The 27,639-nt window shown below is 44.4% G+C and overlaps 1 protein-coding gene across 1 annotated transcript; it reads left to right on the forward strand.

The window, feature by feature from the left end:
- The first annotated feature begins 17,822 nt into the window (after positions 1–17,822).
- LOC521383 (phospholipase A2, group IIA (platelets, synovial fluid)) lies at positions 17,823–22,615 on the forward strand. Its single transcript, NM_001075820.2, is given in 5 exon segments — positions 17,823–17,886; positions 20,052–20,101; positions 20,515–20,659; positions 20,902–21,008; positions 22,136–22,615. Coding segments are annotated over 4 exon segments (435 nt in total). The 5' UTR covers positions 17,823–17,886; positions 20,052–20,061; the 3' UTR covers positions 22,279–22,615.
- Positions 22,616–27,639: the final 5,024 nt, after the last annotated feature.

Below are 27,639 nucleotides of genomic sequence, written 5' to 3' on the forward strand. Positions count from 1 at the left end.
AGATCCCCTGGAGGAGAGCATGGCAACCCACTTCAATATTCTTGCCTGGAGAATCCCATGGACAGAGGAGCCTGACAGGCTACAGTCCATAGGGTCACAAAGAATCAGACATGACTAAAGCAACTTAGCACACACACATGCATTGATCCTTCTACAACTGTTTTATTTTAAGGTATATATATTGAAAAAGGCAACAGTGCTGAGTCATAGACTACCCACATTTTTTTCCTGAAATTTTATTTTGAAAAATTCGAAACTGACAGAAAAGTTGTAATTATTAATTTTTGATATAAACTTGTTTTTTTATTTCCCAAACAGATAAGTTATGGTGAAATTCCATCAATAATAAGAACTTTGTCTAATCATAAATATCAAAGTCATTTGTAGATAAATAATACAGTAATATTCAAGAAAACACTGTCTGTATTATTTAGAAATTCCTACCCAGATTTCTCTTTAAAGGACCATAACCATGTATATTTTGGATACAAGTCCCAGTCTCTGACTTGTGTCTTTCACAGAGCAGAAGTGTATTTTTTTTTTACTTTAATATACTCCAACTTAGCAGTTCTTTCCCATTTCCTCCACATTCAGTGATGTCATATTGGTAGCTAGATTTTCCCCATTCACTACTAAGTGAATGGGGAAATTGTGAAATATAAGAGCAGTTAAATCAAAAGAAAAATATAATACCAATATTGTATATATGTATACAAAATAAAAAAACTTCCCTGGTACATAAAAATAAAAGTAATAGAACAACTGGGATGATTCAATAGGAGGTTAGCAGGAGGCAGGGGTGTACTGACTAATGTTTTACAACCAGTTCTGATTAGGGGGGAAAAAAATCTTGATTTGTAGAGTTTGCAAATTTCTAATGTGTAAGTATTTACACTCTGACTCATTTCTAGCTACCTATATGGCATCACTGAATGTGGAGGAAATGGGAAAAAACTGCTAAGTTGGAATATATTAAAGTAAATAATAATAAACTTCTGCTCTGTGAAAGACACAAGTCAGAGTCTGAGACTTGTATCCAAAATATACAGAGAACACCTGAAACTCAACAGTAAGAAAACAGCTCATTACAAAGCGGGCAGAAGGCCTGAGCAGACAGCTCACCAAATGTGAAGCTACACGCAAGTGGCAAAGAAGCGTGTGGAAAGGCGTTCCGCGTGATCCGCCGCTAGGGAATTCCATATCGAAACAACCGGAACACACCATCACCAGGGTGCAAATCCGAAATCCTCACAGCACCCGGTGTTGCTGGGGGCGCAGTGCCGCAGGAGCACACGCTGCCGGTGGGAAGGCTGAACAGGCAGCCCTTCTGGAAGACGGCCTGGCTGTTTCCTACAAAACTAAATATAGTCTTACCGTGCCGTCCAGAAATTGCACTCCAGATATTTATTCAATCGAGTTGAAAGCTTATGCCCACATAAAAAACTCGTGCACAAATGTTTATGGCGTTTTTATTCATCATCACCACAAAACAGAAGCAACCAAGATGTCTTTGAGTGAGTAGATGGATAAACAAGCTGTGGTTACAGCCATGCCGTGGGATATCATTCAGAAACAAAGACATGAGCTGTCAAACCGCAAAACGACACGGAAGAACCTTAAAGGCATCTTACGAAGTGAAAGAAACCAATCTGAGAAACCTACATACCCTATGAGTCCAACTATATGACGTTCTGGAATAGGTGAAACTATTGAGACAGTAAAGAGATCCGTGTTTGCCAAGAGTTTTGATGAAGAGAGCACATTAGCAGATGAAACCCAGGGGGATGCTTAGGGCAGTGAAACCATTCTGTAAAATGCAGTGCTGATCGATACTTGGCATTACACATTTGTCAAAACCCAGAGAATAAACAACACAAAGACTCAACCTTAATGCAAACTGTAGACATTAGTTAATAATAAGGCATCTATATTGGTTCATTCATTTTAACAGATGTACCACACTAACGCAAGATATTAATAGCAGGGGAAATCATGTCTGTGGCCAGGCTGGGGGGAGGTGCATGGGAATTCTGTACAATTCTTCTGTAAATATAAAACTGTTCCAAAATACAAAATCAACCTTTATTAACTTAAAAGAACTATTGTTGCAATATGTGCTTTTACTTGATTACATACTTTCTTTTTTAAAAAGCTGAAATATAGTTGATGTACAATTATGTTAATTTCAGATGTATTATATAAACATTTGACATCTGCATACATTATGAAATGACCACCATAATAGGTCTAATAACTATCTGCTTCCATATAAATTTATTATGATATTATTGACCATATTTCTTCTGCTGTATATCACATCCCTGAGGCTTATTTGTTTTATAACTGAAGGCTTATACTTCTTAATCCCTTTTATCTATTTCATCCAACTCCCAACCCCTCCCTTCTGGCAACTATTTATTCATTCTCTGTATCTATCAGTTTGTTTCCATTTTGTCTCTTTGGTTTTGTTTTTTTACTTTCCCCATATAAGTGAGATCATAGAGTATTTGTATTTTTCTGCCTGATTTATTTCACTTACATAATACACTCTAGTTCCATCAGTGTTTTCACAAGTGGCAAGATTTCATTTTTTGTGGCTTAGTAATATTTTATTGTATATATGTGTGTGTGTATATATATATATATATACATATTTCTATACCCCACTTCTGCTGATGGACTCTTAGGTTCTTTCCACATCTTGACTATTGTTAACAGTGCTGCTAGAAACACTGGGGTGCATATGTCATGTTTTGGGTTTCTTCTGCTAAGTACCCCGATGTGAAATTGCTGTATCATAAGGTAGTTTTATTTTTACTTTTCTAAGGACCCTCCACACTGCTTGACTATACCAGTTTACATTCTTACCCACAATGCAGGAGAGTTCCCTTTTCTCCACATCCTTGACAACACTGGTTATTTGGTACCTTTTTGACGACAGCTATTCTGAAAATGTGAGGTGATGTCTCTTTACGGTTTTGATCTGCATTCCTCTGATGATTCATGAAGACTACACATTCTTGATTACAATGCAAATACAGTCAAGATTTTATTTTCTTTCTCTGTTCAGAGCCTTTTTGTGTTTGACTGGCTTTCACACTCTTGGGCAGTGCTTCTTAAGTTTTATTGTGCCTATGAAACACCTGGGAATCTTTTTAAGATACAGATTCTGATCTATGGGTCTTGGGTGAGGCTGGAGACTTTTACACACAAGCTCCCTGGTGCTCCCAATACTGCAGGCATGCTTCCTTATCTGTAAAATGAGATGATAGCACTCCATTATAGTTAAGGGTCCTTCCAACTCTGCATTTATTATTTTCATTCTAAGTACATTCATCCCAAATAAGGACCTGGCTCTTCCTTCTCCAGGGCAAAGGTTTGAAGTTCCCACTTGCATCCGGCTCCCCCTGCCCCACCGCCCTCTCCTTCCCCCACCCCTTGCTCATCCTACCTTTGATCCATTGACCAGGAGTCAGATGAGGCTCTTGCCTTTCAAATGCCTGATTTCATGTCTCAGAACCAAGGGAAATCCAGTTCTAGGACAGATGGCCTCTCCTGGACAGATCCCAGGATGCTGACGACAGAACACCTCCAACCACAGTTTCCACCGACATCAGACAGCCTCAGAGACATCTGGCTGAAGAAGTTCCTGGCTCCATTACAGAGCCAAAGAAGATTTTGCTACAACTGAATAGATTCAGAGAGTCAACTAAGGAAATGACAGGCTAGGCAGCCAGCACAAACCAAAGCACTTATCTGCCATGGGAAAATCAGACTCTTGGTTTAAACCAAACAGGAACTCTTCAAGAAGCCACAAGTGGGTGTTTGCCTGACCCTTCCTTGGATCATCTCAGTTGCAGGTCCTGGGCCTCTAGAAATTTCAGACCGTAGTTCCATCCAGTTGTGAGCCAATTGTGACCCAGATGAGCAGCATATTGGGCAGCTCAGAGCCTCCCTCAGGGGGAACCTAGAGTCTTGGTACCTTACTACTTGGTGTCTGTGCACCCACACGCACTATTTCAGGTGGGAAGGAGAGGCCCACAATCATAATTGTGCTGAGAGATTTGTAAGTGCAGCAGGCGAGTCACAGTGAAGCAAATATGAAATGGCAATTCTAAGCATCAACATTTTAAAGTGGAAAACAGAATGAAGTATGTTCTCTGGAAAAGATGAAGAGGTGGTTTTATCTGTGTCCCTGGATCTAATTTCAGAGAGAGGTTTGAGCAATGGAAAGTTGCAGCCAACCCAGAAGGGAGGTAAGGCATCACTAACTACATGGTCCACGAAGGGTCATTAAGTCCATTCCATGCTACAATGAAAGATTTGCTTTATCCAGCTCCTGGCCTCCGTCTAAAGGTCATTCCAACACTAATCTCTGGTTGCTTCTGGGTCTTAAAACCATTTCCAAAATGAGAGTCCTTTCACATGTAGTTTAAACCTGCCATTATATTGTATCTCTCTCTCTCAAAAGTACTGAATTGATTGAAGATAAAAGCAGATCAATAATTCCATCTTTTAAAAATAATTCCAGCTTTTACAACATGGCTTCAAAGTGCCATAGGTTGAGCCAATTTAAGACCAGAAAATCTGCAGTAATCTGGCCCTTTCTGACCTCTCTGCTTTGATTTCACTCTATGTACTTTGTCCAAATGGCCTTTTCTCACTTCCTCCAACAGCACACTTACTCCGTATACAGTCATAGTCCTTGCAGCTTCCACTGCCTAGACTGAGCCCAACGAACTACCCCTAGTGCTCCACTTAGGACTGCAGATTTAATTTATTTAGAAGATAACTATTTGCAGAAGGGCAGTGCATCCTACACAATCATTGGGATTGGGGGTCCTGGAAAAGCAGATCAAGCTTTCAGAAAATACCCCCAGAGTCACATCACAGAACTTCTTGGCCAAGGGAGATGCTGTTTCTGCTCATTAAATGATAAAGCTGTTGTCACAGCTTCCAAAAACACTACAACACTCTACCAGCAAATTGATGCCTTCCATCCTGCGCCTTTGTCCATTCACTCAGGTCTTATTTCAAATCTCAAACAAATATATCTGATAAGGCAGACTATTCAAACATATGGCATCTTACTTGCAAGGGAGTCTAATGTAAGTTTTCCAGCCTCAGCAATCCAAGAAGGTGCACTAGAAGGAGCTGAAATGGATGTTGAACAAGCCAGTCCATTGAAATCTTCCAGTCTTGTTGTTCACTCAAGTGCCATAAACACCCTCTTCCCATATTTATACCTCCCTTCCAACTAAGTGGCCCCACTTTGAGTCTATTGTTCCAGTGCCATAAAGACCCCAAATGGCCATGTGGTAATTCCATATGCAGTTAACTTTCAGTTTAATTGAGCCAGTTTTGCATACCCTAGGGAAGGTGTGATAGAATTCCAGCTGAGTTATTTCAAATCCGAAAAGATGATGTTATTAAAGTGCTGCACTCGATATGCCAGGAAATTTGGAAAACTCAGCAGTGGCCACAGGACTGGAAAAGGTCAGTTTTCATTCTAATCCCAAAGAAAGGCTGTTGAGGTCCTTTCATGGACCGGAACCTGGTGGTACAGAGTCGACGATAAGAAAGTAAAAGAGAGAGAGAAAGAGGCTGATATTCCTCGGTTTACACAGAAAACCGATAAAGCCTTTGACACAAGGCTTGTGCTGCTTCATGTAGACACCAGGCGCCCTCTCAAGGGGGTGAAGACACAGTGCACCTTCTCGAGAGGGTCTTAGAAGCCCAGGCAAGAAAGTGAGCTCAGTGGGCTTCTGCACTCCAAAGAACTCGCCTGAGAGAAAGAGAGAGAGAGAGAGAGAAAGACACGGGGACCCAAGCTCTGATGGAGCAAAGATGTTATATTCAACATAGTGTGGGTATATATACTGTCTTACAAGGTAGCTAGCAAAGATAAAATCAAAAGTCCAGACTTACAAATTATCAAGGAAACATAAGGCCATCCATATCAAAGAGAGACAGTTATAAATAATCACTTTTACCGTATGGTTCATAAAAAGGAAGAGGGTTGTAAATAGTTACTTATCACCATATGGAAAAACTAACGAAGGTAATGCATTTATTCTTCAGCCCCTGGGAGTATTTCACTACTCCACTTAATTCCTGAATATTCAGGAATTAATAAGGGACAGAGGATTCATGACAGATCCAAAACAGCACACAGGAAGCCTCCTGTTAAATGCTTCCTGAAAAAAAGGCAATGCGAAAGAATGCTCAAAGTACCACACAATTGCACTGAAAAAGCAGAGTTCCAGAAAAACATCTACTTCTGCTTCCTTCAGTATGCCAAAGCCTTTGATTGTGTGGATCACAATAAACTGTGGAAAAGTCTTAAAGAGATGGGAATGCCAGACCACCTTACTTGCCTCCTGAGAAACCTGTATGCAGGTCAACAAGCAACATTTAGAACCAGACATGGAGCAACAGACCTGTTCCAAACTGGGAAAAAAGTACGTCAAGGCTGTATATTGTCACCCTGCTTATTTAACTTATATACAGAGTACATCATACAAAATGCTGGGCTGGATGAAGCATAAGCTGGAATCAAGATTGCTGGGAGAAATATCAATAACCTCAGATAAATGCAGATGACACCACCCTTATGGCAGAAAGGGAAAAGGACTAAACAGCCTCTTGATGAAGGTGAAAGAGGAGAGTGAAAAAGTTGGCTTAAAACTCAATATTCAAAAAACTAAGATCATGTCATCTGGTCCCATCACTTCACGGCAAATAGATGGGAAAACAATGGAAACAGTGACAGACTTTATTGTCTTAGGTCCAAAATCACTGAAGATGGTGACTGTAGCCATGAAATTAAAAGACATTTGCTCCTTGGAAGAAAAGCTATGACAAACCTAGACAGTGTATTAAAAAGCAGAGACATTACTTTGCCAACAAAGGTCCGTCTAGTCAAACCTATGGTTTTTCCAATAGTCATGTGTGGATGTGACAGTTGGACCATAAAGAAGGCTGAGTGCCAAAAAACTGATGTTTTCAAACTGTGGTGTTGGAGAAGACTCTTGAGAATCACTTGGACAGCAAGGAGATCAAATCAGTCAATCCTGAAGGAAATCAGCCCTGAATGTTCATTGGAAAGACTGATGCTGTAGCTGAAGCTCCAATACTTTGGCCACCTGATGTGAAGATCTGACTCACTGGAAAAGACCCTGATGCCGGGAAAAAATTGAGGGCAGGCAGTGAAGAGGGTGATAGAGGAGGAGATGGTTGGATGGCAACACTGACTCAGTGAGCGTGAGTTTGAACAAACTCTGGGAGATAGTGAATTACAGGGAAGCCTGGCGTGCTGCGGTGTATGGGGTTGCAAAGAGTCAGACACAACTGAGTGACTCAACAATGGGGAAGGTGCTCCTTACCTGGACACTAGCATCTTTAATCTCCCAAATGAGCCAACCTGTGGCCCCGGACACAGTCAGGAAACTGACTCGTCAGATTGAGAGGCTGCTGCAGGAGCTACCATCTCCTGAATCTCGACGCCCCGCTACAAGTTGCACCAGGAACATGGATGCCTCAGACCCCAGCTCTTTCTCCCATTAAATCAGCTCTGAATTCAAGACTCATGTGCCTGTAACTTATTTACAGAATTTACATCTAATTCAGAAACCGAGCTGCCAAAGAAACCAGGACCTGCAAGAAACCCCCTTTAAATATAAAGACACACACAGCTTGAAAATAAAGGGATGGAAAAAGATATTCTATGCTCTCACTAATAAAAAGAAGGCAGGAACAACTATGTTAGTTTCAGACAAAGCACACTTCAGGGCAAGGAAAATTACCAGGGATAAAGTGGAGCATTTTCATAGTAATAAAGAGGTTGGTTTTCCAGGAAGATGTAACAATCTTTACTGTGTATGTCCCTATCAACAGAACATCAAAACCAAGCAGGACCATCAATCAACTAAATGACTAACAGAGTGCTTTCATTAACAACAGCAGAATAATGGAGTACTTCAGTCAATAACAGCAGAGTACACATTCTTCCCAAGCTCTTGTGAAACATTCACTAAGATAAACCACTTTCTGGGCGATAAAACACACCTTAAATTTAAAAGAACAGAAATCATACAATGCTCTCAGGCCTCAGTAAAATTAAACTAAAAATGAGCAACAGAAAGATAGCTGGAAAATCTTAAAACACGCACCAATTAAAGAGCACAGTTCTCAATAACACATGAATCAAAGAAGAAGTCTCAGGATTAATTAGAAGATGTTTTGTATTAAATGAAAATGAAAACACAACTCATCAAAATTTATGGGTTACACTGAAAGCAGTGTTTGGGGAGAATTTGCAGCATTGAATGCATATATTAGAAAAGGGGATCTAAAATCAATAGTCTAAGCTTCCACCTTTGGAAATAGAAAAAGAAAAAGCAAATTAAGTAGGAGAAAAGAAATAACAAAAGTGAGAGAAAGCAATGGAACTAAAAGCAGGAAATCAGCAGAAAAAAAGCAACGAAACCAAAAGCTGTTTCTTTGAAAAGATTAATAAAATCAATAACCTCCAGTGAGGCATCTAAAAAGAGAGAGCATATACAAACACTAATTTTAAATGAAAAAGGGGTCACCACTATTGATCCCATGGATATCAAGAGGATATCCCATCTATCCCATGGACATAAAGAAATAGTATGAGCAACTCTATGCTGACAAAGTTGATAGATCAGGAGGAATGGGACAATTCCTCAAAAAACACAGTGTATGAAAACTCATAAAGAAGAAACAGATCCCTCAAATAGGCTGATATTTATTAAAGAAATTGAGTTGATAACTAATAACCTTCCAAAACAAAAACCACCTGGCCCAGATGATTTCAGTGGTGAATTCTATCAAATATTTAAGGAAGAAATTACACCACTTTTCTACAATCTCTTCCAGAAAATTCTTACAAAAACTCCCTAACTCATTCTACAAGGCCAACATTATTCTGATACCGAAACCAGACACAAACATTACAAGGAAGGAAAACTATAGACTGACATCTCTTATAAGCATAGGTGCAAACATTCTCAAGGAAATTAACAAATCAGAACCAGTAATATATTAAAGAAAAAAACTGCATCTCACAGTCTGCTGCTGCTAAGTCACTTCAGTCATGTCCAACTCTTTGAGACCCCATAGATGGCAGTCCCCCAGGCTCCCCCATCCCTGGGATTCTCCAGACAAGAACACTGGAGTGGGTTGCCATTTCCTTCCCCAAGGTATGAAAGTGAAAAGTGAAAGTGAAGTCACTCAGTCGTGTCTGACTCTTAGCGACCCCATGGACTGCAGCTTACCAGGCTCCCCTGTCCATGGGATTTTCCAGACAAGAGTACTGGAGTGGGCTGCCATTGCCTTCTCACAGTCAAGTGGGATTTATTCCAGATGTGCAAGGTTGGTTTGATATTTGAAAATCAATTAATGTGCTGTATCACATCAGCAGGTTAAAGAAGAAAAGCCACCTAATCATAACAATAGACACAGAAGGTTTTTGACAAAATCCAACACTCACTTTTTCCCCCAACACTCAGTCATGATAAAAACTCTCAGAAATCAGGACTAGAAAGGGACTTCGTCAGCTTGTTAAAGAACATCTAGAAAAAAATCTACAATTAAAATCATACTTACTGATGAAAAACTAGATGCTTCTTTACTAAGATCCAGAACAAGACAAAAATCTCCCATCTTACCATTCTCATTCAATATGACGCTGGATGCAAAAGGAACAAAAGTATACTGATTGGGAAGAAAGCAATAAAACTATCTGTTTTCACAGATGATATGGTTGTCTATATAGAAATCAAAGAAAAACAAAGAGTCAACAGCAATAGAAAAAAAAAACCTGTGGAACTGATAAGCGATTATAGCAAGATTGTAAGATACAAGGTCAATACGCAAAAGCCACTGCTTTTCCAGGAAATTACAGCCATTATCTTGTCATTTTTAATGGAGTATACTCTGTAGAAATACTGTGACTATCCTATACATCTGAAATTAATATAATGTAGTATCAAATATACTTCGATTACAAAGTCAATTACCTCCCTATACATTAGCAATGAACAATTAGAAATTGAAAATTTAAATAATATTATTAAATTAGCACTCAAAAATGAAATAATTAGATATAATTCTTACAAAATATGTACAAGATCTATATAAGGAAAATATAAAACTCTGAAGGAAGATATCAAACAATTAAATGAAGAGATATTCCATGTTCATTGATAGAAAGTCTCAATATTGCTAAGATGTCCGTTCTCCCCAGCTTGATCTATAGATTCAAAGCAATCCCAATAAAAATCCCAGCTGGTTATTTTGAGGATATTGACAAGCTAATTCTAAAGTTCATGTGAAGAGATTTAAAAAAAAATCCAAAATAGCCAACACAATATTGAAGTAAAAGAACAAAGTTGGAGGACTGATACTACCTCACTTCAAGACTTACTAGAAAGCTACAGTAATCAAGACAGTGTATTATTGCCAAAAGGACAGGCGTACAGATCAATGGAACAGAATCAAGAGCTCAGAAATAGATGCACACAGATAAAATCAACTGATCTTTGACAAAGGAGAAAGGCAATTGATGGAGAAGGTCCTTGATGGAGAAAGGACAATCTTTTCAACAAATGGTGCTGGAACAACGACTTCCACATTGAAAAAGAGAGAGAATCTAGACACAGACCTTACAATTAACTCAAAACGGACCATAGACCCAAAAAGAAAACTACAAAACTTCTAGAAGGCAACATCAGAGAAACTCTAGATGATCCTGGGTTTGGTGATGTCTTTCTAAATACATTGCACTTCATTATGTTAAAAACTTCTATACCTCAAAAGACACAGTCAAGAGAATAGGAAGACACAGACTGGGAGATAACATTTAAATAATGAACAATACTTTTACCCCCCACAGGGGCATTGGTTTGCAATTCTGAAACTACTTGATTGGCCCTAGAGTTGGACAAATGAGTAAATACACTGAGTAATGAAGCTCTGTTAGAGAAAGAAGTTCTAAATAGGGAAAGGGAGTGGAAGGGAGACTCAAGATAGAGGGGACATGTGTGTACTTATGGCTGATTCACATTATTTTACGGCAGAAGCCAACGCAACTTTGTAAAGCAATTATCCTCCAATTAAAAATAAATTTTAAATAAATAAATAAATCGGGAAAGGGAATCCTCTGGTATTGGATTGGAATTGGAGGCATCGATGTTAACTCATTGTGTGAGTGCATGTGAGTGTGTGTGTTTGTGTGTGAGCGTTTGTGAGAGAGAGAGAGAGAATGTTTTACTTCCCAACTTTGCTGAAAAGGCCCAGAAGCAGTGACATCCCAGGAGCAATATGCACCCCTGGCTCCCAGATCTTTGTGTCTAAATACCATTGTCAAAGGGAAGAAAAACAAGAGAGAGAGAAGGAAGAAAGGAACCAGGACTTGTTGCAGAAATGTCTGATTCCAGGGCTTGGAAATGTTAAATAAAAGATAAGCTTGAAACATCTTGTGGGGAGAGGAAGGATGTGCTAAGAAAAAAAGATATTATGAGGGTGTGCCAAAAGGACATAAACTGTCAACTTGAAGGTGCTCTCCACAACCAAGATGGAACATTTTGACCAAGAAAGCAAATAATGGTTGTACTGAATTATAACCCATAGATGAAAATAATGAGTACGTACTGATGCTATTGTTCAGTCACTAACTATCTGACTCTTTGTGACCCCATGGATTGCAGCATGCCAGGCTCCTCTGTCCTCCACATCTCCCAGAGTTTGCTGAAATTCATGTTCATTGGGTCAGTGGTGCTATCTAACTATCTCATCCTCTGCTGCCCTCTTCTCCTTTTGCCTTCAATCTTTCCCAGCATCAGGGTCTTTTCCAATGAGTCAGCTCTTTGCATCAAGTGGCCAAAGTATTGGAGTTTTAGCTTCAGCATCAGTCCTTCCAATGAATATTCAGGGTTAGTTTCCTTTAGGATTGACTGGTTTAATCTCCTTGCTATCCAAGGGACTCTCAAGAATCTTCTCCAGAACCACATAATGATATAAATAATTGAATACATTAATGTAAAGAAAAGCTCTTACCTAGAGTGGATTTCAAATCCTTAATGTTGAAGGAATGAGGGTCCCAAAAGACACCGATTATTAAACTGTTGTAAGAACGAAACATGGATTCAAGCTAAAATTAGTTAGTGGAAGTATGAGCAGAAATGATCTCCCAGTAGCTCCCTCTGCCCAAGATTATTACTAATTACAAAAGGAAAAATAATAACTGTTCAGTGGAGAAACTGGGCAGACACCACCTTAACCACGTGATCAAGATGAACACCAATACACTAACATGTGTAAGCAGATACCCAGTGGGAATTTGCTGTATGACTCCAGCTCAGTTCAGTCTCTCAGTTGTGTTCAACGCTTTGTAATCCCATGGACTGCAGCACGCCAGGCCTCCCTGTCCATCACCAGCTCCCAGAGTGACCTCAAACTCATGTCCATGGAGTCGGTGATGCCATCTAACCGTCTCATCCTCTGTCGTCCCCTTCTCCTCCTGCCTTCAATCTTTCCCAGCATCAGGGTTTTTCCAATGAGTCAGTCCTTTGCATCAGGTGGTCAAAGTATTGGAGTTTCAGCTTCAGCACCAGTTCTTCCAATGAATATTCAGGACTGATTTCCTTTAGGATGGACTGGTTGGATCTCTGTGCAGTCCAAGGGTTCTCTCAAGAGTCTTCTCCAGCACCACAGTTCAAAAGCATCAATTCTTTGGCGCTCAGCTTTGTTTATAGTCCAACTCTCACATCCATACATGACCACTGGAAAAGCCATAACTTTGACTAGATGGACCTTTGTTAGCAAAGTAACATCTCTGCTTTGTAATATGCTGTCTATATCGGTTAAAGCTTTTCTTCCAAGGAGCAAGTGTCTTTTTAATTTCATCACTGCAATCACCACCTGCAGTGATTTTGGAGCCCAAGAAAATAAGCCTGTTACAGTTTCCATTGTTTCCCCATCTATTTGCCATGAAGTGATGGGACCGGATGCCATGATCTTAGTTTTCTGAATGTTGAGTTTTAAGCCAGCTTTTTCACTCTCCTCTTCCACTTTCATCAAGAGGCTCTTTAGTTCCTCTTCACTTTCTGCCATAAGGGTGGTGTCATCTGCATATCTGAGGTTATTGATATTTCTCCCGGCAATGTTGATTCCAGCTTGTGCTTCATCCAGCTCAGCGTTTCTCATGATATACTCTGCATATAAGTTAAATAAACAGGATGACGATATACAGCCTTGACGTACTCCTTTCCCTATTTGAAAGCAGTCTGCGTTCCATGTCCAGTTCTAATTGTTGCTTCTTGACCTGGATACAGATTTCTCAGAAGGCAGATCAGGTGGTCTGGTATTCCCGTTTCTTTCAGAATTTTCCACAGTTTATTGTGATCCACACAATCAAAGGCTTTGGCATAGTCAATGAAGCAGAAGTAAATGTTTTTCTTGAACTCTCTTGCTTTTTTTGATGATCCAACAGATGTTGGCAATCTGATCTCTGGTTCCTCTGCCTTTTCTAAATCCAGCCTGAACATCTGGAATTTCATGGTTCACATACTGTTGAAGTCTGGCTTGGAGAATTTTGAGCATGACCTTGCTAGCATGTGAGATGAGTGCAATTGTGCGATGGTTTGAACATTCTCTGGCATTGCCTTTCTTTGGGATTCATGACTCATGGAACTCAAACTGGGGCTCTGTGATAACCTAGAGGAGTGGGACTGGGTGGGAGGTGGGAAGGAGTTTCAAGAAGGAGGGGACATATGTACACCTATGGTTAATTCATGTTGATGTATGACATTGTAAAGCTATCATTAATCAATTAAAAATAAAGCAATATTTTTTAGAATGGTAATGAGAGCTCTCAGTATCACGTACCATAGATTAGATCTCCTGAGAAAGGTACAATACCATTTCTATGATATTCTTGCCAAGAAATGCATAACTTCGTTCTAATCATGAGAAATATCAGACAAACTTAAACTGAGGAACACTCTAAAATGCCTTAGCAGTGCTCTTCAGAAGTCTCAAGGTCACAAAAAGCAAAGAAAGACAAAGGAGCTGTCACAGATCAAAAGAGACATAGGAACCCTAAAAATTACATGTGCTAGGAGATCCTGGGTGGAAATCTGGACTAGGAAAAACAAAAGATACTAATAGGAAAACAGATGACATTCAAATAAGGTCTGTAGATTAGCTAATCATGCCCATTTTCTGGTTTCCATGATTGTACCGTGGCTACGTGCAGAATGTTAACATTCAGGGGATGAGGGGGATATAGGAATTCTACGTTTGCAACTGTTGACCTGAAACAAATGCCTAGATTGTCAGATATTTTCCAGCAGTGGTGGGTTTCCTTGGGATCAGCAGAGCATAACTCGGGTCTGCGACCATGATGCACCACACGCAAGTCCCTGCACGATAAGGAGACGAGAGCTCTTCTGTAGAGGAAAAAGGGACGTTGGGAAGGGCTACAGGAAACAAAGCGTCCATGGCTTTCCCTTGGCTGGGTCCTCACCAGAAAGGAAGAGGAGTGTTTCTTCTTCCTATCTGGCTCTGCTTTCCTTACAGGGTGTGAAAGTTCTGCCTTCTAGCTGCCCAACTCAGTTTCACTGAAATTTCTATTTATTCATTTCTTACACAACTTTCCTGTAAATGTATTTCCAAGTTATTTTTTTAAAGAGTAGTGAGTACCTTTTCCTTAGAAAGGAAAGAGTAGGAACCAGAGAGTACAGGAAAAAGTCCAGCCATAAAGAATCCTGATATTGGAAGCTACCACTGATGAAAGGCTGACTCTTCTAATTATGAATAACACAAGAAAACTTTTCTGCCCTGATGGGACGTATCCATCCCACATAGAGTAGCAGCCATCTTCACACTCCTGCTTCCTCTCATCCATCTCTTTCCCCTTGCTCATCACCATCTAAATTTCTACAGCTGACTCTTGAACAACAAAGAGTTGATTTCTGCAGGTCCAGTAACACATGGATTATTTTTCCGTAAAAATATGTGAATTTAGTAAATGCACTGCAGTAATACAAAAGCTGAGTTTGACTGAATCTGTACGTTTGGGGAATATAAGATATTAAACGCTATGCACAGTAACTGTAAGGCTATGCGCAGACTTTTGACTGTGTGGCGGTCGGCATGCCTGATCCTGCGCTGTCCAAGGATCAGCTGTGTGTCACGTGTCTGTCATGTCTTCTGTTTTATTGTCTGTCTCTCTCCACCAAAATGTAAGCGCCATGAGAGTAGAGAATTTTTGCTTCTTCACTGATGTACTCCAAGTGCTTAAATTAATCCTTGGGGGATATCCCTGGTGGTCCAGTGGCTAAGACTCCATTCTCCAAATGCAGGGGCCCGGGTTCAGTCCCTGGTCAGGGAACTAGATCCCACACGCCTCAAGTAAGAGTTCACATGCTACAAATAAAAAGATCGCCCGTGCCACAACAAGGATCTCCATACCTCAACAGGCAAGACCTGGCACTGCCGAATAAATAAATAAAAACAAATATTTCTAAAATGTATTTTTAAAAGATATCCTTTTAAACAGACATAAATAAATATATTGGTCTTTGGATGAAGGTGGCTGGAAAGTGAAAGTGTTAGTTGCTTAGCCATGTGCAGCCCTTTGCCACCACACAGACTGTAGCCCACCGAGCTCCTCTGCCCATGGAAATCTCCAGGCAAGAATCCTGGAATGCGTAGCCATTCCCTTCTCCAGGGGATCTTCTCAACTCAAGGATCGAACCCAGATCTCCTACACTGCAGGCAGATTCTTTACCGTCTGCAGCCACTTGGATGAAGGTGGCTAGACAAGAAGCCAAATCATGGACTTTGATTCTTCAGGGAGATCTTAAAAAGATGAGGAAAGGAGAGGCAGTGTGTGACATCACCAAGGTCTTTGGGAAGTGGGGCCTGGACATGATACCAGTAGCCACCAGGGTATACGGAGGGGGACCAGACTGCCTGCCATTGAATGACAATATTCTGAACGGAGGTACCTAACAAAAGGCCGCAGTCTAGCCCATCACCTCTGAGCCTTCATGTAGGCCTGAAACAAATGGCCAGGGGAGTAAAAATCTCTTGACTAAAAAAAAAAAAAGGCAGAACCTAAACCTTGAGAATTGTTTTACTTGGGGCACTACTGACGGCTTCAGCCCAGATGCAACCTCCAGGTAGCTCTGAGGATGGTACTGAGAGATGAGGGAGGAGCCAGGATATACAGGGGCTGGGGAAACACACACACACACGCACACACACCCCAAACAGGTAGTAAAACATCAAAAAATTACTGTTAATTAAAGAAAAACCAGACATCTCAAGTTAATGAATTTAGCGCTTTTCTCTGTGTGGGCAGATGCAAGAGTCTGACCTGGTCTTCTCTGGTGGTCCACTGGTTACAGTCCACCTGCCAATGCAGGGGATGCAGGTTCAATCCCTGGTCCAGGGAGATCCCACACGCCTGGGAGCATCTAAGCCTGAGCACAGCTGCAACTACATCAGTCCCTCGAGAGGCCGTGAGCCACAGCTCTGGTGCCCACTTGCCTAGAGCCTGCGCTCTGCAACCAGAGAAGGCACCGTACTGAGAAGCCCATGCACCGCAGCGAAGAGCAGCATCCACTCACCACGATTAAGAAAGCCCACAAAGATGACCCAACACAGCCAGTAAATTAACTAATTCCCTTAAAAAGAGTCTAGTGAAATCACTTCTGTGGTATGCATCTTACCTAACCTAGCGTCAGTACCCTCTTTTTGCCTCCACCCTGAGTCCCCTAGGGATGCTCTGTCAGGGGTGGCTGCTGGCTTGACAGCCACCCCATCCTTTGTTTACTGAGATGGCAGGGGGCATTCTTTGTCCACAGATCCCAGATTGCCAAGACCCACAGAGATCCCCAGATGTTATGTCAATTTGCGAGGAATTTGTACCAGGTACCACGACCTGAGTAGCTTAAACAACAGAAATATCTGCTCTCTCAGTTCTGGAGCCTAGAAGTCTAAGATCAAATGCCAGTGAGGTTGGTTCCTTCTGAGGTCTGTAGGGGAGGGTCTGTTCCCTCCTCTCCCCAGGCTCTGGTGGTGACCCGGCCATCTTTAGGGTTCCTCGGTGTGTAGAAGCCTCCCCACCTCGATCTCGGCCTTCACCTTCACGTGGAATTCTCCCAGTGAAGACGTATGTGTGTCTCTCTGTCCAAACTTCTCCTCATTCTAAGGACACTAGTCATCCTGCATTAGGTCCACCCTAATAGCCTTATCCTAACTCATCACCTCCACAAAGACCCTCTTTCCAAATAGAGTCACATCCTGAGGTCTTATTGGAGGTCTGAATCCAACGTAGGAATTTGGCGGGTTCACGCGTCAACCCTTAATACAGGTCTAGCTCTTCAAGGAAATTGTGTTTTCAAGATGAAAGCAGCCTGGGATGGCTGTTAGTTGGTATAGATGGGTTATTGTACTGTAAACCCTGACAGTTGTTTGGCGTGTCTGTCTGGGTTTTTGTAAAGTAACTTTCCGATAACCTCCAATTCATGCCTGACAACCTCTGATTGCCAGGCATCCAAGTCCAAGACTGTTATCTAGAATAAACACCTTGCCAGGCACACCTTTGTTTTAGAGATTTTAGTTAATTTGACTATTTGGGCCACCTGTTTTTTTTTTTTTTTTCTCTTCCTGCACTTTCCATTACGGCTCAGGTATTTTAAATCCACCAATAAAAAGTGAACACAAAAAAGCCTAGGCCCCCACCCTTGACCCCAATAAAAGCAGAACCCCAGACCCAAGATCTCAGTCTCTCTCTCTACCCTCAACGGTGCTGTGGGGCTCCAGGCGTGCTGTGTTCTTCCAGGTCCTGTAAGTAATAACCTTTATTCTTTCAAAGATCTCTGATGATTATTGTTAAAGGGCATCTTGCAGTTAATAAAAACCGCGTCAGCTGATCCAGCCACAGCACTGGTTAGAGATAGGCTGAGAGTGCCATGTGACAGGTTTCCTGCTCACTGATTTCAATGACCAGCAGTGTAAGAAAACAAAGTGTATTTCCCGCTCATGCAAAGACTGTTGCATGTCTGCAGGATTCTTCCGAATAAGTGTCCTCTATGCTGGGACTCAGGGACCCAAGCTGACTTCATCTTCTGCTCCACCATGAGGGGCACAGAAAGCCTGGGGCGTTGTAGGTGGTCTCTGCCTCGCTCTGCCTGGCAGTGGCTCTCAGCACTGATGCACACAGTTTGCTGGCAGGATTCAGTCTCCTGAGCCTAACCTGGAGGGGGGCCTGGAGGATGTGGGGAGCAAGTGAAATGATGGTGGTCAACATCACCTCTGCACACTGGCATTTTGGGGATGGGTGTGGGGAAGGGTTAACTGAAGGCCCCAGGAGCTAAATTCTTAGCAGTGGTGAAGGGCATGAAGAAGGCATCTATTTGGGAAATAGAGTCACAGTCTCCCTGAGGCTGAAGAAGAAAGAGCAGTAGATTCAAGGAGCATCAGTCAGTTCCATCTCCAAACACGTGACGACTGGGGGTGAAGTGTCAGCAGTGCGTGCCTGGAGCCGGGGTGGAGGGAGGCTAGGACACCCTCTAGCTTTCTCTAGAAGGAATGGAGGAAGAACAGAAGATGGAGGAAGGAAAAGAGCAAGTGGAGATGCTGGTCCACGTCAGTGGGAAGACCATCTGCCCCGTTGCAGTTCTGTCCCTGCGGAGGTCCCAGGGGCCACTGGGGGCAGGGCAAATCCCCAGCACCTCCTGAAAGCCTCACCTCCTGGTGCTTCATGGAGGCTTAATATGTACTTCCTGTGGATGACTGACTGATTGAGTGAATAACACTAAATGCCCTATTTCTTCTTCCCAAATGGCATACTTAGCAGAAGAAAGGAACCGGTCAACAGCAGGTGGCCCCTGCCCTCTCCTGAAAGTGGGTTCAAGGGGGTGACTAGTGGTCACACCCAGACCAGATTATCAGAGTTTATCCACTCAGGAGAAAGAGATTACAGAATCATCTAAAATTTGGCATCGGCTGATGGCACATAAGGTGTTTCCATCCTCAGCTCTGTCGTGCTAGTTGATTGATGAGAGGCAAAAATAAGGGGAGATTGCCTGGGGGAGAAGCATGCCAAACTCTGAGTCCAACACCTGGCCATAAGGCCACCCTGTCCCCTAACCCACCAACCCCCAAGCTCCCAGAGGGATCAGCTATTTAACTGGAGTTCGGAATAAACAAGGTGATCTCTTGCAGATGTTAACTTGGGAGCCTCTGAGAAGTAAATAGCCAGAAATGAATACCCAGTCCCTGATCACTAGCTGCCTTCAAGTGGCTATAGTGTGTGTGTGTGTGAGAGTGTGTGTGCAGGCACACGCAGGCAGCCATGAGCACAAGTCTGCACATGCCTGATTTGGTGAGACAAGAGGGTATGGTGTGCACAAGTGTGTTGTGTGCATACGTGGGTATATTGTGATAAAGGATGTCCACCGTAGTAGGTGAGCACAAGACTGTATGTTTTATGCATTCACTTGGGTGTGAGTAGGTAACTGTTTGTGCAAGTGTAAGCGTTCAAAGAGAGGCTGCTGCTTTAGTTCTCAAGAAAAACACTGCGGATTGGGCTCATGGGCAGAATTCCCAAGCCTTGACTCCAGTATGGGGGTAAGAAACATCTAACGGGGACACACAGCCTAAGACCTCAGGGGTCTCCCAGTTCTGTGCAATGATCTGCTCACCGCCTTCCAGGAACTCTCAGGTGGGTGAGGAGCATGGGGGTCTCGGTGGTGTGTATTGCGGGGAGGCATGGTCTTGACCAGTGGAAAGTTCGACAAAGCTGGGCAGTGCCCCCTCCACATGTACTGTGTGCCCGATGCAGGCAGTCACGCTGGATCCTGCCTGGGGCTGAGAAGCGTGTCTGCAAGTTCTTCTAAAGGCTCTCCATCAGAACTGCTGGATGCTGGCAGGAAAGCAGAGCCCAGGGCAGAAGCCACTATCACATGGGAGAAGGGTCTAGGCCGTCGTATCTGTGTTTCTCCCCACAGAACCCTCAAGATGAAGACCCTCCTGCTGCTGGCAGTGATCATGGCCTTTGGTAAGAGCTCATCCTACCTCTCACCCTGGTGGCTCAGAGGATAAAGCATCAGCCTGCAATGCTGGAGACCCAGGATCAATCCCTGGGTCAGGAAGATCCCCTGGAGGAAGGCATGGCAACCCACTCCAGTATTCTTGCCTGGAGAATCCCTTGGACAGAGGAGCCTGGTGGGCTACAGTCCACGGGGTTGCAAAGAGTTGGACACGACTGAGCGACTTCACTTTCATTGTCACTCACCAGAAGGGCGACAGCCCAGGGAAGGAGGCTCCTTCATCCCCAAGGCTCCCTTCCCCTGCGTCTGTCCCCCTCTCTGTGGGAGGAAGACAAGGACCTTTGTGGGGAGGGGGAGTGGCAGAGAGAGGCAGAGGTGGGCGTGCAGTCCCAGGCCCCATCACCAGGCAATGTCTTTCCAGCCCTTCTTCAGGTCCATGCACATTTGTGGGATTTTGCGAGAATGATCAAGCACACGACAGGAAAGGGAGCCCTGCTCAGCTACAGTGCCTACGGCTGCTACTGCGGAGTGAGTGGCAGAGGATCCCCCAAGGATGCAACGGATCGGTGAGGCCACCCCAGCCCTCCCGCCTCTGCCCACTTGTGGCCCCGGCTGGGGTGGGAGCCGAAGTCCCCACGTCAAAGAACACCAGCGAGGCTCAGCTGAAACAGCAGCCATCCTGGTCAAACTGTGCTCTAAACTAGTCCCGTGTCCCTGGGTCTCTGCTCGGGGTCAGGTGGGTGAAACCACGGGCACCGGGCTCCCTGGAGCGTGGGGAGGCCGCGCCCATAGCTCAGTCTTGTCACAGGTGCTGTTGGGCACATGACTGCTGTTACAAAAAGCTGAAGCATCATGGATGTGGCACCAAGTTCCTTAACTACAATGTGTCTATCCGCCGGGGCCAAATCACGTGTGGTAAGAGCAAGTCCTACCGACTGCACCCAGCCTCCTCTGCTCTTTTTCCTGTGTTCGCGTGCCAGGCACCAGAGCTAGATACAAAGGGACAGGTCTCTGCCTCAAGGGGCTCACAGTTGAGTGGGAAGTAAGGAAAAGGAAAATACAACTCGGTAGAGTATGATGCGCAGTGAGGAAAAGGGCGGGGCTCTGAACACAGCCTGAGGGTCAAGGAAGGCTCCTCAGAATGGTGACCTCCAAGCAGCAGCCTCAAGGCGGAGAGGAGTCAAGGGGAAGGAGGGTTGGGACATCCCACCAAGACAACACAGCAGGGTCCAGGGGACCAGAGCAGGCTGGAGCAGTTCTGTGCTGTGGAAGGGAAATGTGAGGATGAGACAGAGTGGTGAGTAATAATGCCAGAGAGAAAGACATTTCAGAGGACTTACTCTGGCTGAGGGTGGATGGAGACTGATGGAAGGGGGTGTATTGTCATGATGCAGACAAAAGACAGCAAGCCCTTGACCTATAGCAATGGTGGTCAGCTGGGGCAGCTTCTCGGCTGTGTTGCCAAGGATCCAGTCCTTTCCCAACCTTCTGCTCTGCCACATTGGCAATGTGATTCCAAGGCACACTTAGAGCTTCAAGAGTTATGGCTTCACCCTACAAAAGAGGATTTCCTTTACAAGCCTCTTTCCAGAGAGAGGAAATTCATCCTTCCCGGAAGCCCCCAGCAGACTTACCCTTGGGGCTCACTGGTCAGGGCAAGGTCACGTGCTTCCCCTACACCAATCACTACAAAGGAAACGGACGACCATGACCTATCAAGAACCATTCCCCGGCTCCAGCGGCCCGGGACTTTGCACCTGAACACATCTGCTGGGGAGAAGAAAGAGACAGTGGCTAAGAGAAAGGCTTTTCACAGAATCCCAGTGCTCAGCTGCTGGTGCTCTCATGACACTGGGTGTGGGCTTTCTGAGGGCCCACACAGGGCCAGGCCCTCATCAGCCAGTAATATCTGAACGTCAATGCTTGTCCCAGACTAGAAACCCTGGGAGAATAGGGGCTGTGTCTTGTCCCTCGGAATTCCCAGAAGAAACCATAGAATATGAACTAACCCCCACCCTGTTTTTATTTTCTTGTGGTTTCAGCGGATCAAGGTGTGTGTAGACGTATAGTCTGTGAATGTGATAAAAAAGCTGCCCTCTGTTTTGCAAGGAACCAGAAGACTTATAATAAAAAGCTCCAATACTACAGAAACTCTCTGTGCACAGGGCGTGCCCCGCAGTGCTGAGAGGCCCCCGATCCTGGACGCCTTACCCCCCAGTGCTGAGCCTCCACTCTGACACCCAACTCCCTGCCCTAGCCACGTTCCCTTGCAAATGAAGGAAACCCCCTCTTCCATCCTAGAGACCAGCCAGGAGCCCTTCTCTCCCCCAAGAGAAGCCTTCTATCTGGAAAGAGAAGCACAGATCTGGGCATGTATGCCAAGCTCCTTGCCCCCACTTCCTTGGACAGCCAGAGGTTTTGTTCCTCCCATTTCCACTCTTCTTCAAGTCCAAAGTCATGTTTAGCTGTGGCAGCTACACTCCTGGTGGGCTCTTCTGAATAAAACAATTTATTTGGCAAACTGTATGTGAGTGTGTGTGTGTGTGTGTGCGTGTGTGGTACTCACAGGTACTTCTAGTGTGAAAACAAACCAGTACAAGGGAATGGCTTGAGAGGGGTTAAAAATATGGGCTTCCCTGTTGGCTCAGTCGGTAAAGAGTCTGCCTGGTGTGCAGAAGACCTGAGTTCGATGCATGGTTGGGGAAGATCCCCTGGAGAAGGAAATGGCAGACCACTCCAGTATCCAGTATCCAGCCTGGCAGGCTCCATGGGGTCCACGGGGTCCCAAAACATTGGGCATGACTGAGGGATTGACACTTCACTTAGCGTCAGACTGGCTGGGTCAAATCCCCACCACCACCACTTCCCTGAGCCTTAGCGTCCTCATCTAAATGGAGATTGCTTTGTCCCAAGTGCCCCCTGGCTTACTGGGGAAGTTAAATGGATAATGGACATAAACCGGCGGCTCTGACATGTCTGCCTCTGTCCTTATTGTTACAAGAAAAACCCAGCCTTCCACCTCTCCTACCCTGGGCAAGAGCAGCTCCTGCTGGCCTGTTGGGGAGAGACAGAAGCACAGCTCCTGGTGTTTGGGGGTCTATAATCCAAGTCTTCTGTGAGGCACAATCTTCTATGTTGCCGCCCAGAGGTGGGTCAGTGTAACACTGGCCACCAGTGGGACTCTCAGGGCACTTACCCCCTCACCCAGGGCTGGCTTCCTGGGCTTGTGACCCAGGCAGAGTCCCAGTGAGCACTGCACCTACTTTACAGCTCTGTCCAGCCATCTCAAGTTGTTAATGACGTGGAATCCAGCATTTTGTTCTGCACGGGGACCCACAAAGTAGGTAGCTGGTCCATCCCTCACCTGGATGCTACTTCCCCTCTTGTTATTCAAGGCTCCTCTGAGATATTCCCACCTGGACCAGAATTCTTCAATAATCTCCACCAGAGCTGCTGGCTCTGTACAGTGGGGAAGGGCTCAAGGAAACAAAGAGTCTGTGGCTTTTCATGGGCTGAGTCCTTACCAGGAAGGAAGAGGACTCATTCCTTCTTCCCACTGGGCTCTGCTAACCTTCCAGGATGTGAGACCTCTGCCTTCTGGCTCCTTAATTATATTTCATTGAGGTTTCTGTTTATTTGTTTCTTACATAATTTTCACATAAATGTATTTCCACATTAGAAGTTTTTTTTTAAAGAGTATTAAATAATATTTCCTCACAAAGGAAGATTAAGAATCAGAGCACAGAAAAAGTTCAGGCATAATTCTGATTTTGGAAACAATCACTTATACGAGGCTAGCTCTTCTAATTATTAATAAATGAAAACATTTCTGAGCATTGACTATCCTGTTTGAACATGTCCATCCCATGGAAAGTAACAGGACCTCCCCTAGGATGCTCCTGCTGCCCCTCATCCATTTCTGCTGCCTCTTCCCTCTTGCTTCATCACTGTCTAACACCCCACCATTGACTCTTGAACAACAAGGATTTGAATTGCTCAGGCCCATTTATACACAGATTTTTTTTTCAGTAAATAGACATATACACTACAGTACTACAAAAAGATGGCTTAAAACTCAACATTCAGAAAACTAAGACCATGGCGTCCAGTCCCATCACTTCATGGCAAATAGATGGGGAAACAATGGAAACAGTGACAGACTTTATTTTCCTGGTCTCCAAAATCGCTGCAGATGGTGACTGCAGCCATGAAATGAAAAGACGCTTATTCCTTAGAAGAAAAGCTATGAGAAACCTAGACAGCATATTAAAAAGCAGAGACAATACTTCACTGACAAAGATCTGTATAGTCAAAGCTATGGTTTTTCCAGTAATCATGTATGGATCTGAGAGTTGGAACATAAAGAGGGCTGGGTGCCAAAGAATTGATGCTTTTGAACTGTGGTGTTGGAGAAGACTTTTGAGAGTCTCTTGGACCGCAAGGAGAGTAAACCGGTCCATCCTAAAGGAGATCAGTCCTGAATATTCATTGGAAGGACTGATGCTGAAGCTGAAGCTCCAATACTTTGGCCACTCTTCAGCAAAGAGCCGATTCAAAGACCCTGATGTTGGGAAAGACTGAAGGCAGAATGAGGAGGCGATGACAGAGGACGAGATGGTTGGGTGGCATCACCGACTCAACGGACATGAGTTTGAGCAAGCTCCAGGAGATGGTGAAGGACAGGGAAGCCTGGTGTGCTGCAGTCCGTGGGGTCGCAAAGAGTCGGACACGACTGAGCGACTGAGCAACAACAGTGTTACATAATCTGAGGTTGGCTGAAGCCACGTATATGGGGAATCACAGATACTGGGGCCCACTGTGAAGTTACAGGCAAATATCTGACTGTGCAGAGGCTCAGTGCTCCTGACCCCCATGCCATTCAAAGGTCACCTATGTATCACTCACCTGTTGTATCTTTTGTTGCATAACCTGTCTCTCTCCACTAAAATGTAGGCCCCATGAGAGTACTTTTGTTTTTTTATCAAAGTACTCCAAGTGTTTAAATTAGTTCTTGGATGAAGGTCGCTGTCAAGAAGCCAGACCACTGATTTTGAATTATTGGGAAAAATCCTGAGAAGATGGGAAAAGGCATCACCAGAGTCCTTGAGTGCTGGAACCTGGACACGATACCAGGGGCCACCAGGACACACGAGGGTGGGGCACGTTGCCGCCATAGAAACAGCAGTGTTCCAAAGCTGAGGTGAGTGACAGAAGCCCAGGGTCTAGCGCATCACCTCTGCGCCTGCATCTAGACCCAGGACAGACGTGAGAGCAAAAATCTGTTGATGGAAAAAATGCAGAACGTAAACATTGAGAATTATGCTTTATTGGGGGCTTTGCAGAGGACTTCAGCCTGGATACATACTGTTGGGCAGGTCTGAGGGCTGTCCTCAGGGGTAAGGGGGGAGTTGGGATATGTAGGAGTTTTTGCAAAAATAAGCAAACAAAAAAGCCTGGGTGGTTAAACACCAAAAGATATGTGCCAGCTAAAAGAAAACCTGGTATCTCCAGCTAATAAATTTGGCGCTTTTCTACGTGTTAAAAGATGCAACAGTCTGGAGTTGATGCAATCATCCCTGTGCCTTACCTCGTGCACCTTACCTGCCTAGGGCTGGTACCCTGTTTTCCTCCGTTCTGAGTCCCCTCGGGGGCACTCTCAGGGCTGGTACCCTGTTTTCCTCTGTTCTGAGTCCCCTCGGGGGCACTGTCAGGGGTGGTACCGTTTTCCTCCATTCTGAGTCCCCTTGGGGACACTGTCAGGGCTGGTACCATTTTCCTCCATTCTGAGTCCCGTCGGGGACACTGTCGGGGTGGCTGATGGCTTGATGGCCACAACGTCTTTGTCTCCTGAGATGGCAGGGGGCATTCTTTGTCCTGAAATCCCATATTGTCAAGACCCATGGGGATCTTCAGAGGCTGTGTAATTTGCTAGGAATTTGTACCAGGAACCATGACCTGAGTAGCCTAAACAACAGAAGTATCTGCTCTCTCAGTTCTGGAGCCCAGAAGTCTAAGATCAAGGCGCCGGTGAGGTTGGCTCCTTCTGTGGTCTGTGGGGGAGGGTCCGTTCCCTCCACTCCCCAGGCTCTGGTGGTGACCTGGCCGTCTTCAGGATTGCTTGGTGTATGGAAGCATCGCCACCTCCTCTCGGCCTTCACCTTCACGTGGAATTCTCCCAGTGAAGACGCATGTGCATCTTTGTTCAAACATCCCCTCTTTCTAAAGATACCAGTCATCCTGCGTTAGGTCCACCCTAGTAACCTTATCCTAACTCATCATCCCCACAAAGACCCTCTTTTCCAAATAGAGTCACATCCTGAGGTCTTACTGGAGGTCAGGATTCAATGCAGGAATTTGGCGGCGACACAAGTCAACCCTTAATGCAGGTCTAGCTCTTCAAGGAAACTATATTCAAGACGAAAGCGGCCTGGGATGGCTGTTAATAGATAGGTTACTGTAGTGTAAAGCCTGACAGTTGTGTTGGTTTTTTGTAAGGTATTTTCCTGATAACCTTCGATTGGTGCCTGATAACCTCTGGTTGCCAGGCATCCAGGTCAAAGATAGCTATCTAGAATCAACATCTTGCCAGCCATGCCTTCATTTTATAGATTTTGGTTAATTTGACTATTTGGCCACCTGTTTTTGTGGGGGTTTTTTTTCTCTTCCTGCGCTTTATATTACTGCTCATGTATTTTAAATCCACCAACTAAGAGTGAGCCAACAAAAGCCTAGGCCCCTACCCTCAACCCAAATAAAAGCAGAACCCCAGACCCAAGATCTCAGGCTCTCTCTACCCTTGACCTCACTGTGGGGCTCCAGCTGCGGTGTGTAACTTCCAGGTCGTGTAAGTAATAAACCTTTATTAAAGGATTTCTGATAATTATCATGAATGGGTGTCACGCAATCGTAACAACCATGAGGTCTAATCCAGCCACTGCATTGATTATTGATGGGCTGAGACCACCATGCTTGCTGCTCACTGATCTCAATGATCAGTAGTTTAACAAACCAAAGTGTATTTCTCACTCATGCAAAGACCACTCCCGGACAGGGTCCTCCACACGATGACTCAGGGACCCAAGCTGCCTCCATTTCCCGGTTCACCATTCAGGGCACAGAAACTGGGGCACAGGACGCGGCCTTTGCCTCACTTCCGCCTGGCGGTGACCCTCAGCACTGATGCACACATTTTGCTGGCAAGATTCAGTCTCCTGAGCCTAACCTGGAGGGGGGCCTGGAGAATGTGGGGAGCAGGCAGAATGGGGATGGGCACCGTAGCTTCTGGTCTCTGGCTTTTGGGGGGGTGAGTGTTGGGGACTATTAACTGAAGGTCACACAAGTTAAACTCTTAGCAGTGGTGAAGGGCTTGAAAAAGGCATCTATTTGGGAAATAGAGTCACTGTCTCCCTGAGGCTGAAGAAGAAAGAGCAATAGATCCCAGGAGCATCAGTCAGCTCCATCCCCACACAGGTGAGGACTGGGGAGGAGGGGGCAGCAGTACATGCCTGGGGTGGGAGTGCCGGGACCCCTGGACAGTCTCTGGCTT

This window comes from Bos taurus, chromosome 2, assembly GCF_002263795.3.
Source record: "Bos taurus isolate L1 Dominette 01449 registration number 42190680 breed Hereford chromosome 2, ARS-UCD2.0, whole genome shotgun sequence".
NCBI lineage: Eukaryota > Metazoa > Chordata > Mammalia > Artiodactyla > Bovidae > Bos > Bos taurus.